The sequence below is a fragment of the Erithacus rubecula genome (assembly GCF_903797595.1).
Source record: "Erithacus rubecula genome assembly, chromosome: 2".
NCBI lineage: Eukaryota > Metazoa > Chordata > Aves > Passeriformes > Muscicapidae > Erithacus > Erithacus rubecula.
In genome coordinates, this window is record NC_136685.1 from 94,026,927 (window position 1) to 94,038,369 (window position 11,443).

General features: G+C 49.2%; 1 protein-coding gene across 1 annotated transcript; it reads right to left on the reverse strand.

The window, feature by feature from the left end:
* Positions 1–1,036: 1,036 nt before the first annotated feature.
* On the reverse strand, positions 1,037–5,178 carry LOC306798771 (carbohydrate sulfotransferase 9-like). Its single transcript, XM_079299025.1, has 2 exons — positions 4,993–5,178; positions 1,037–3,567 (listed from the first exon to the last, which is right to left on the reverse strand). Exons 1-2 carry the CDS (start codon positions 5,162–5,164, stop codon positions 2,753–2,755), a joined length of 987 nt encoding a protein of 328 aa, XP_079155151.1. The 5' UTR covers positions 5,165–5,178; the 3' UTR covers positions 1,037–2,752.
* Positions 5,179–11,443: the final 6,265 nt, after the last annotated feature.

Here is an 11,443-nt window from a genome sequence, read left to right on the forward strand (position 1 = left end):
TGCTATGTAATTGTTTTATTAATTGAAAAACAATATTGGTGTTTCTTAAGCTCTGAGGTACTGGGTAAGAACACACTTTTGTTTTCTCCTGAAAGTTGGTAGTATTTAAAAAACCTCTTAGTGAAGAAAACATGGTAATTCATTTGCAAGAACAGCTACTGGAGCCTGTGTGTCCACATTCTTGGGTGTCCAGGGAGGCATGCAAAATACAAAGTCTAAGGTAGATTGGTATCAGTTATTTCTGTGAATTCCACCTTGTGGGATAGCTGGACATGTTCATTCAGACCAGGATGAGAAGCAATACAAAGGTAATGTGTGTTAAAGCAGAGCATGGGGACACAGGCAGAGTGGGGTATCAAGGAGCTCCCAGTGTCATCCCAGGGGAAAGTTGCCTGTGTTGACAATGGGCCTGTTGCCTGTCACGGTCCTGGGAGATGTTGGGATGTCACCAGCAGGATGAAAAAGTGTTCTTTTTCCCCCTGGTTTTGGAATTTTCACAATTTCAGGACAGGCCTGTGGGTGTTTCATGCAGTCAGTGACTGCCTGTCAGGTGAATTTTTTTTTAAATTAGATGTGTCAAGTCTCTGTTTTGCTATTTGCTTTGTGAGTTAATTGGAAGTGCATTTGCCAAGTTCTGTGTATGTGCAGTGGTCAGAGCAGGCTGTTCAGAGCAGACCTGTGGAGCCAGTTTTGCTGCAGCATCAGTGAGCTATTCTTTCCCAGGCAGCAGCCTTGGCCCTCATGCCCAGCCCAGCTTGGGACCCTCTTGATACCCTTGCCCAGCTGATGGAGAGAGGAAACACTTCCCTTTTGGGGAAGGCAATGATATAAAATCAAGGTTGCAAAGAAATGACAGCAACCAATTGTGAGGGTGTAGGGAAAAGGCAAGCTTGGAGGCTAAACAGGAATTTATAGAAATATCATTGTACTACCTGCCTGTGCTGTGGGACTCTAAAGAACATGAAGCTGAGGTTTTTGTGTCACCTTCAATGTCTGAACATTTCATACATTGCTTTCCCATGGAACTAAGTGTTCTGAGGCATGCTCTGCACTACAAAGCTGTGAGGGAGCAGCTCTCCTGCCCTGAGTGCACAGCACTGTCCCCTACCAGGGGCTGTGTCCCATCTCCTCACACCACATCTTGCTGTGTGAGGTTTCATCTTACTGTCACTGAAGGGAAAGCTACTCATGAAGAGAAAAATGTTCCTTTTCTAGTACTTTCCAGTGAAATAGAGCATGGATGCAAGACTCTAATTTAATGGCATATAATTGGAAATTTGCTGCTTTTCTTCTTTCAGAAGTCTATCCTCAGAAGAGGAACTGTGCCATCTTGCTAGACTGTAAAGTACTGCGCACAATAATGGCACTTAAATAGTAATTACTGCAGCTGGAGAGTTTGTGGGAGTGTGAAAGGAGCCCAGCTGATCTGATGTTTTAATGCTATTAATTGCATGGCCTTCTGTGAGAGAGGGAGACCAAGATTTTGGTAATTGTTTTAGGTCAGTTCTAATCAACAGTTTTCATTAATATTCTTTAATGAGCGGTGTCAAATTGGTACCATGAATGTATGTGGAATTCTCTGTGAATGTCACAACATTGCAAAATAAAGCTGCTAAATACTCTGGAAACAAGTATCCTATGGTCAGAGTCCATCAGGATATGAAATTTAGGCAACTTCAGCTCATCCTTGGACCCTTCCCACGGGCTGTGAGTCAGATCAGCTCAGTGGCCAAGGCTGGGAGAGGGTGGGTGATTGCTCTGGGCTCCCCAGCTGGGTGAAGCCATGTGCCAGCTGGAGAGACTGGGTCTCTGTCTGGCCACGCTGGCAGCCAAGTCCAAAAGAAAACAGAGTCCTTGTGCCAGCAGGAGCTTGTAGTAGCCACATCCTGTTTTCCATGGCAGCACAGAGATGCATTCTGATGCTTCCAGCCACCTCCACAGGGCCCACCAGTTGCTGACACAAGGTGGGAGGCAGTCTGTCTTGTCCTGTGGCTGGTACTTGGTCCACATTGACACTTCTTTGTCTCAGGGCTAGTGCACCGAACTGAAGGCTGGTCTTGGCCCATTGGAGTCAGCCCTGGAAGGAGGGGAGCCAAACTGAAAACCTGTGAATGAAGCAAGAACTGAGTCCCAGGGCCAACTTGAGCCCACACACATAGGATATGAGGTTGTAAAACAGAACAGTTCACACAGCCTGAAAAGACCAAATGACAATCTGGGCTTGACCCTCCCTGAGCACAAAAAGATTGGGAACTCTGCCAGTGGTTCCCCAGAAAGGTGTGCCACCCTGTGTCACATTTCAGCCTCCAGATGACATGCTCCTTTGGGAGCACTTCCCTATCTGTGTGGGAAGATTGGTCATGAAGAAGCCATTTCCAAACCTCTTGGCTCAACACAGAGCCCAGAAAAGGAAATGTCAGTGTGGTGACAGCACCTGTCATGCTGCTGTTGTTTGCTGCAGTCCAACCCACCCTACCCCAAACTGCTGGGTTTATCCCATCACAGTTCAGTTCAAGCAGTTTTCCAAGTCCCAGTGCCACACATTTCTGTAGTGCCTGCTCTTGTCGTGTTTAGACACGATTCAACTGCATTGATTCCCATCCCTGGCAGTGGTCTGTCTCAGCTCTCTGACAAGTCTTTTGGACTGTGACATGGAAAACCTCACTGCAAGCAGCTGGGAAGCAAAGGCCTGTCAGTATCTTGAAGCACTTGCCTTGGATTAATGCTGCCTGAACCAGTTCCTCCATGTGGGCTATTTCTCCCAGGTCTCCACAGTGCTGGTGTGGTCTGACAGGAAACTGTTAGAAAATGGGAAAGCAGCAAGGTCCCAGCGGTAGAAATGAGTCAGCTGCTTCTTCTGCTGGGCAGACAGCTCGCTGAACATCTGCTCTGACAGCCACCTGTAGGTCCACTGCACCTGGCTGTCGGTGAGCTCGGGGAGGAGGCTGCCCCCAAGCAGCCCAGCCCGATGCAGCAGGTGGCCCAGCTCCTGCCTGAGGAAGCCAAACATCACTACATAGTCATACTGGATGAGGCAGGGCCGGCACAGGCTCACCAGTGGTTCCCAAGCCACGCTGCCATTATGCATGCCACTGTCTAGCACTTCCTGGATGAAGCTGCTGAAGGATGAGCTGATGCCCATGCCTTGCAGGAATGTGGAGATCAGCCTGTGGAAAGGGTCCCTGACAAACAGCACTTTGGTGTAAGACCCTAGCATGGCTTTTATCTCTGTCTGGTTGAACTTGCTCAGCCGTGTCTCCTTTGTGTGCAGCCGGGGGTAGGGGAGGGGCACTGGCCATGTCACACTTCCCTCCTCTAGCTTCTCCAACAGCTGATGCCATTCCTCCACCCCTGTTGATGGCACTTGGCAGTACAGGAAGTCCAGCTTGGTGTTCACCCTCAGACTTGGGAGCAGGGAGGCTCTCTCATACCGGCTGCTCGGCAGCGTGGCGGCTTTGCCTGCTCGGCTGCAGAAAGCTCTCAGTCTCTTCTTCCTGAGCTGCTGGATGTGAAGGAAGGTGTCCAATGTCAAAGTGAAGCCTCCATCTGCCTTGGGGGACAGGTCACCTGGGAAACAGCATTTGGAGATGGCGGTGAGGAAAGAAGACAGTGCCCCAAGTCACACCACGAGCACACAGCGCTGTTGCAGGCTCTTCTCCAGTTATTCCAGTGTGGACAAAACTGGGTAGGAGAGGGGAGACCAGCAAAGAGCTTGGCTTTGCTGGGGAATGGGTTTCTGTCCCCATGAACATATGAGATTATGGACACGCAGACCCCCCTTTCCCCAAATCACTGTGCCTGAGAACTGATCTCAACTACAGATTTATTTCACAACTCCAGTTCTCCACTAAATCATAATTTTGGCTTTTAACTCTTTGCTTGTAACTGAACATCAGCTAGGTGAGTTTACCAAAGAGTCAAAAATATTTGCCCCTAAAACTTGTTGAAACTTCTATTTGAATCACACTCAAGGGGCAACCCTTTTTCTTTTGCAACCTGCAGAGTGCCACCAGATTGCTGCACTCTTTGCATGGCTCTTCTCAGCTGGAAATACCACCATGCACATTTCAGCCTCACAAGGACTAAAGCTCCAGAGAGATGTCTCACACAGAAAAATGAGCCAGGACTAAAACATGTCCTGCATGTCCTGTCATCACTTAGATTGTGTTGTTGTGCTAAATGTCTTGGACAAAAAACAGCTAAAACAGCAAGGAGCTTCTCTCCTGCCACATTCTGCTGAGCTAGAGCTACATGAAAAGTTTGGATTCTGTGAAACAGAAAGGATATGAGTGTAAGCTGAGAGTGGGTTTGAATGTGGAAGATTAATGCCTTGTTCGTTTATTTTTTTTTTTAACAGCAGCACATCTGCCTCATCTGCTCAGTGCAGGCATCTGGCAGCCCTGGGGAGACAGTTTGGTGGTTTGTTCTGGGTCCTTGGGAAGTTAAATATTTGGGGAGGCTCTTGTACAGAGCAGCACAGTTAAAAGCAGAGAAGCACAGTTAAAATTAAGCCAAGGACATGAGGAACACAGGATGAAACACAGTAGTGCCTGAAGCTTTCCCGAGCTGCTCTTTGACTCACCCAGCCCCACAATGACAACGTCTGCAAAATCTAGTGATGACTTTGCCCTGGAATGATGGGAACTGGAGGGGAATGTTGCATTTTTTAGGCAAGAAATGCAATAACCACCAATGCCCCTGCTCCCTTCTGCCTTCTGAACAGCATTTCACAACAAAACAACAGAAATTTTCCTAACAAAAGTTTTGAGAGTTACCTCCAGCAGCCTGACACCTGTTCCCCCCAGCACAGCTGAGATCAATAATCACACTAAGGACATAAAGCGGCAGGGCCCCACAGCAAGGGCTGTCTCCACAAACACCGTGCCAAGGGTGTTTTCTGTCCTGCAGGCATCTGCCCACCCAGACCCTCTGGAAGAAGCTGCAGGTCAGTTCCCCATGGCACAGAAGGGCTGCTGGGCGTGCAGGCCTTACCTGTGTGGCGGCGGGCCGGGGTCTGGAGCAGCAGCCTCCAGCTGAGGAGGGCGGCGAGGGCCAGGGCGGCCGAGAGGCCGAGGCGGGAATGGAAGCGCATTTCGGGATGTGCTGGGCGCTGAGCGCTGCCGAGCGGTGAGGGCCGAGGGAAGGGTGTTGGGGAACCTCCCATGTTTATTTAAACACACCTAGCCCGAGCTGGGTTAAAGTACTGTTTGGGCAGCAGCTCGGCCGGGGCAGGGAAATGGCCTGAGGCACAGCGGGGCCTCCTGCCTGCCTTTGCAATGGGAGATTTTGGGGCACAATCTGCCTCTTTATTCAGGCCAGATGACAGTGCTGTGAGGAGCAGGCCCTGCATCCCCGCTCCTGTGCAGGGTCCTGCAGAGCCATGTGGGCAGGGATGTCCCTGCTCCCCCATATTCCCTATTCTCCACTGAGTGAGGCACTGCCGGGGAGCAGAGCTGTGGGGAGCAGCTGGGGCTGAGCAAGGGCTGGGCCACAGGTGCTGCCCCGGTGGTGCTGGGCGTCTTTTAGGCTGGAACGGTGGCAGGGCACAGCCAGTGCCTTATGGCAGGTCGATGGTGAGCCACGGTGAGCTGCTGTTTATGTTCACAATCCGTGACCGGGCGGTACAGAGGCCTCATGACACAGAAAAAGGGGTGCCCCTTCCTTTGGCCCAGGAGTCACCCCGCGATGGAGCCCTGACGGCTGAGGGCTGTGAGGGCGGATTGGCTCTCTCCCGTTCCCAGCAGAGGGTGCTCCGTGCCCGAGGATCGCGGCCCGCCGGCCCTTCCCCGCTGCGGATCGGCTTCACGGCTGCCCCGGCCACGTCTGTGCCTTCTGAAGCCTTCCTACAGAGAACAGGAGATGTTTCCTCCAGGTTTTGTGGCTAGACCCGGCTGCGAGTGTCCCTGTCCCCAAATGTGGGAGAATCCCGGTACGGCCAGAGCGGGGGATGCTCGGGGTGGGTGTGAATGGCCATCATTTGCTTACACATTTGAGCAGGACTGTCCCAACTACAGCCCCAGCGAGCAGCTGCAATGGGTAGGGAGAAATGCAGCTGGTTTTATTTTACAGTCATATAGTGAAAGCAAAGAGACATTCTCTGTCTGAGGGGCAGAAAGAAATAGCGGAAAACACCCTTTGCTTTGCATTGCAAGGAAACTGAACTTTCCAAGTTACATCAGGGTTTCATCTCTCCTTCCCTAACTTGTATCTGCCATTTAAATGGTGATTGTTAAATTATTTTATTTCTTGTCCCCTGGGATTTATTTTCTATTTTTTTTTTCTCAAATGTCTGTGGACACTTACTGAAACTCACAGCTGGGCTTCCCCTCTTTGCTTTCCATTCACCACTTAGCAACAGCCAGCAAGGCTGAGACTGCATTTCTTAGACTGAAAGGCTTCCTGCTATACACTTGTAGGGAGCCAGCAGCCTTTTTGGGCACAGAGGCTGAGTCAGGTGTGGAAATGCATTCACATCCTACTATTTAATGCAATTGCACAGGGGAATTAGTTGGAGGATTTATATGAAGCTTCCCGTAATTTAGGAAAACCCTCGCTACCAAGAATGTGAGAAAAAAGCCATTCTTTTTTTTTTCTTTACACCAGCAGTAGGATTGCCTGAATAAGGATTCCCAGACTTTTTTCCCACCAATACACTGAACAACATTGCCTTGGGCTCCCTTTTTCTCCTCACAGGACACAAACCCTTTGGAGATATTCTTGCAGGTTAATAAACATCCTCCTCTTCAGCCTTCCCACATTCCTCCCACTTCCAAATTTTGCTAAGTATTGTTTTGTGTGACCATGACCCACGGGCACTGATGTGATGGTTCCCCCCCTTGTTCCTCCTCATGCCTGCCTTGTGGGAAAGTGAACTTTGCAAAGTGATGGCAAACACTGCCTCATTTGGCCAGGGATGTTTTTACACTGTGAGGAAAGGAAGAGCAGAGAGGAAACCTTCTTATCCCTCTTCTTGTTTGGAAACTTGCATATGACATCTGTGTTTTGTAAGCAAATTTGGGCCCATCTCTCAGCAGAAATGTGGGAGCAGTTGGAGGAGGAACAAAGTTCCCTGCTCCCAGAGCATTATGTGACATGGAAAGTCTCTGGTCTTTGGGAAAGATGGTCCTGAGAGCAGGGCTGCCAGGCTGCTGGATGGGGATGGGTTGCACTGAGTGGACAAGGATTTGTTGAAATCAACCCAAAAAGTCAAGGGTGGGAGTGGGTATTTGTGAACAAACTGAGGGTTCTGCAGCTGGCCCCTTTTCCATCATATCTCTGGATTTCCAGAGCTCCTTTCTGTGCCTGTGGAGAACCCTGGCTGCCCAGCTTGCTTTGAGGGCTGGGCACACACCCCATCACACACCCACAGGGCTATCTTACTCTCAGGGATGAGGTTTAGCAGTTTAGTGCATGAGCTGGAACCTATGTGTAAACATCAGCTCCTTCAGTTTTATGGTCATTTCCAAATTTGGCCAACTCAGCTGCTTTCTGATGGGATTTGGGATTTTCCTCACTCTAGCTCCTGCCAGATGTGGGTGAGCCAATCTGCCCAGCACCCTGAGTCCATCTCCATCTCCTCCAGTGCTTGCATACAGCTCTGCCACTGTTAGCAGTGGGTTTGCAAGGTGAATATTTATCCATGTGCATCGGACAGGGATCACCAGGCTGGCTTTGGGCAGGCAGGGAGAGCCAAAGGCAAGGATTGTCCCAGGCAGCAGCATCCTGGGACTGAGCAGCACTGGACCAGAAATAGTTATGCAATGTGGAAAGGAAGGGAAAGCAAGTTCCCATTGCACCCAAGGAGTGGAGCAGGTAGGACAATGTTTGGAGTGGTTGTACAACTCTGGCGCTTCCTGTTTTCCCGCGGGCAGGAGCTGTGATTGTCACTTCTTATTCAGCTCCTCATCCTGGGAGGAAGACAGTATCTGGCTGTCCAGGGGCAGCAGGATGTTTATGTGGCAGGCTGAGTCAAGGTGCTGCTTTTAATACACCCCAGAGCAGAGTCATTGGGGGAAATGTACATTTTAGATTCCTTTTTTTTTAAAAAAAGGCTCATGAACATCCAAAGTGCTTTGCAATTGCCATCGAGCTGTGTGGCCGAATGCCAGCTCTGAGTGTAATTGTTTTCTAAGGCTATTACACAAGGATTTTACAGGGTGCCATGAACTACTGCTAATTTTGGGGAGGATTCCTGTAATTAGTGATGCTCTATTGAGAGGCTTTGCTTATTTACTCCATAAGCTGTTAAATTTTGCATTGTCTCAGCCAGGCCCACATCAACCAGAGCAGAGAATTCCATGGGATCTATATATGCAGGGGAAGGATCCTCATGGGACTAGTGGCCATCACATCCATCCCATCACTTGCCATGGGACCAGCAGCCATCACCTCCATCCCAGCATCTCCTCATGGAGCTTTGTGGTGCTACTGAAACATCACAGGATCTTTTACCACTGAGTGTTTCTCCAACCAGATGAGTCTTGCTTTGTGTCCCAAGCTCCTCCTCACCTTCCTCTCTAGCACTGCATGGGAGAAACCCAAAGTGCTCCCAGACAAACCAGGTACTGCCCGTGTATGTGTGATAATTTGGAAATCTAGTCCTTCAGCTTTTCTTCCTCATTTATTTTTTAATGTGAATTTTATTTCATGCAGACAGCTCTGCTCTTTGGACTGTTCTTCCCTTCAAGACCTGAAGAGCCCTCAAGAGCCATTTATCCACCCCACCCACATGGGGACACAGCCTCTGCTCAGCCCCTGACTTCACAGAGGTGGGAGGGTTTTTACTTGAGTGGCCACAGCAGCACTGCTGAGGGCAGCACAGGGGAGATTGGGGTCTGAAAAATCCCAAAATCTCCTGAAAAAGAGCTGGTGAAAAATAGGATGATGGGAAGAAAATTTCTGTTGTAAAACATCACTTGCTGGAAGCAGACTTTGATCTCCTGCTGAGGTCCCTGATGGGAAAGAGAAGTGTGGGATGGGAAGAGATGGGCAAAGGAAGAGGGGATCTCCTGGGATTTGGGGTTGTGTCTCCCATGGGTGCTCTTTTCCTGAGCCCCTCGGCTCTCTTGCTGCAAAATGGCTTCCTCAGGCTTCACACCCTGTGCCTGCCCTGTTTTTTCAGGGAGAGAAGCACTTTTGGTTTGTTTACAGCAGTATTTCCCCCTTTTTGTATCCTTTTTTGTGCTCCTTGATCAGGTGAGGAAAGCTCTCATCTGTGTCTGCTGCTGGACATGTGGAAATGGATTCTCAGGCACCTTGTGACCCAGGGACTGGCTTTTGCTGATGCTCCTGAAAGCTGAACTTGTCTGAGGGTGCACCCAGACATCTGCCCACTGTTCCTGGCCTCTCCCAAGGGAATGCTGCCTCATGACACTGCAGGCTATCATTTTTCCTTGGTTGCTGGCTGTTTCCATTATTCATACAGCAACTCTTTAAATATTCAGAGATCTCTTGACTGGTTTCTCAGTGACTTGTGGAGGAGGAGGTGGTGGCATGGCTCGCTGGGGCCACCTCCACACCTGGTTTAGTAGGATGCTATTTCTGATGAGCAGTGTTTTTGGGAACTCTGGAGCCTATGGCCCTGACTGCAGACCAGAAATGACGGGGGGAAAGGGTTTAAGGTCTGTTTGTTTTACTTTTTTGTCCAGACAATAAGCCTGCAAATACTCCCAGGTTGTTTATATTTGGATAAGGCCGCTCGTGTCCTGTGAAAGGAAAATGACACATCTACTGCTCCTCCTGGGGAGAGATGGTGTGGGACAAATGGACTCCTGGAGTGGCTGCCAGAAGGCTCTTGATGCCACTCCTGGCATGTATGGGATGACATTGGCACTGTGCTCCAGATGGAGAGGGAATGGCAGGGACACAAATGCCTGGTTTTTCTCTGTTGGTGACATTAATTTGATGCCAGATGCACAGAAGGGCAGAGCTTGGTCCCCAGTGAAGCCCCACATTGCTGTCTCCATCTCTCCCACTGGGATGTGGGGTTATGGACAGTGGGAGGTGGCCTCATCAGACTTCCCATCCAACAAGTTGTTTTTAGGGTCTGTGGGAAATGTGTGAAATTTTGCAAACCGAAATTCTGCTTTCCTGTGTTTCTCCCAGAAGCTCAACTCCTCTTGGCATGGCACTGCATGGGGGAAAGACACGAGGTATCAAGGTTTGTCTGCAGGGCTTTGGGCTGGCTCTGCTCAGCTCCCACCACCCCTAACCAGGACATCAGGTGCCTGACCCCACCAGGGACACCCAGCTGGTTGTGCCTGTGTCCCCCTGATCTGTTCTGGCTCTCTCACACCTTCCTGCAATGAATGGGATTTAGCAGCAGCAAACAGGACTGACAGCAACCCCTGCATAGAGCCAGTGAGGATCAGTGTCTTTACAGGAGCTGAGCAGCCCGTCATGGCAAGTCACAACATGAAGGTTCCAAAAAGTACCCCAAAACAGTTTTCTTCTTTTTAAATTTTTTTTTAAAACCATTCACTTGCAGAAAACACCACCTGCTTGTCCCATAGGGAAAGGTCAGGTGGCAGAAAGAACAAGTGAACCTGAGGCACTGTGCCCCTGCAACAGGTCATGGAAGAGGAATTTTCTTGGCTCACAGAGCCTTGGCAGCTCCAGGGGTGGCTCTGCTGGCTTCACCCTGGGGTTGGTGCTGTGAGAAAGTGCCAGGAACTCGCAGCTCTGTAACTCCAGCTGGGTCCAACACCCCCTTTCTTGATGTCAAAATTGGTCAGAATTTTTTTCTTTTTAAAATTTCCTCAGGGTTATTTTTACCCAAAAGTGAAGAAAAGAGAAAATTCTCTTCCTATTGTTTTTTTTTTCCCCAGAGCTTTTGGAAGAAGTAAGAGGGGAAGTGGCTTTCCTCCTTCACTCAAAATTGGCAAACGCAGCCAAAACTTGCCTCCTCCTCCTCCAATTATTTTACTTCTATTAGTAATTCTTGCCTGTCTGTAAATTGGGCATTTCTGGATTTATTTTCATTCTGTGGAAATAACCAGTCCCCAGGCTCTCCTCTCTGATGTTTGTCTCCCCATACATGCTGAGATTCATTTGATTTAAATATTTCCAAACAAGCTGGAAAGAAGAGAAATAGCTTCTTGTCACCTGTACACCACATTTCCACAGAACAAAAACATGATGTAATGAATGTAATGAAAAGGCCTGGAAACACTAAAAAACCACTTGAGAAGAAAAAATTTGCAAATCAGCAAATCAACATAATTTCACATACAGCCACAATGAGGGAAGCAGTAGTTAGGGTAGTCAAGGCAGTTCTGGTCTGGAAACACCCAAAGGATTTCAGCTCTGCTAGCTAGTCCAGGGCTTAAAATGCAGCAGCTGTTAAAAGTCATGCTCTGGTGCTCCATATACCCCAAGTGCTGAATTCAAAAGCAGGCAATGAAACTCAGAGCTGACAGGCCAGGAAAACCATGAAATGGAGGAC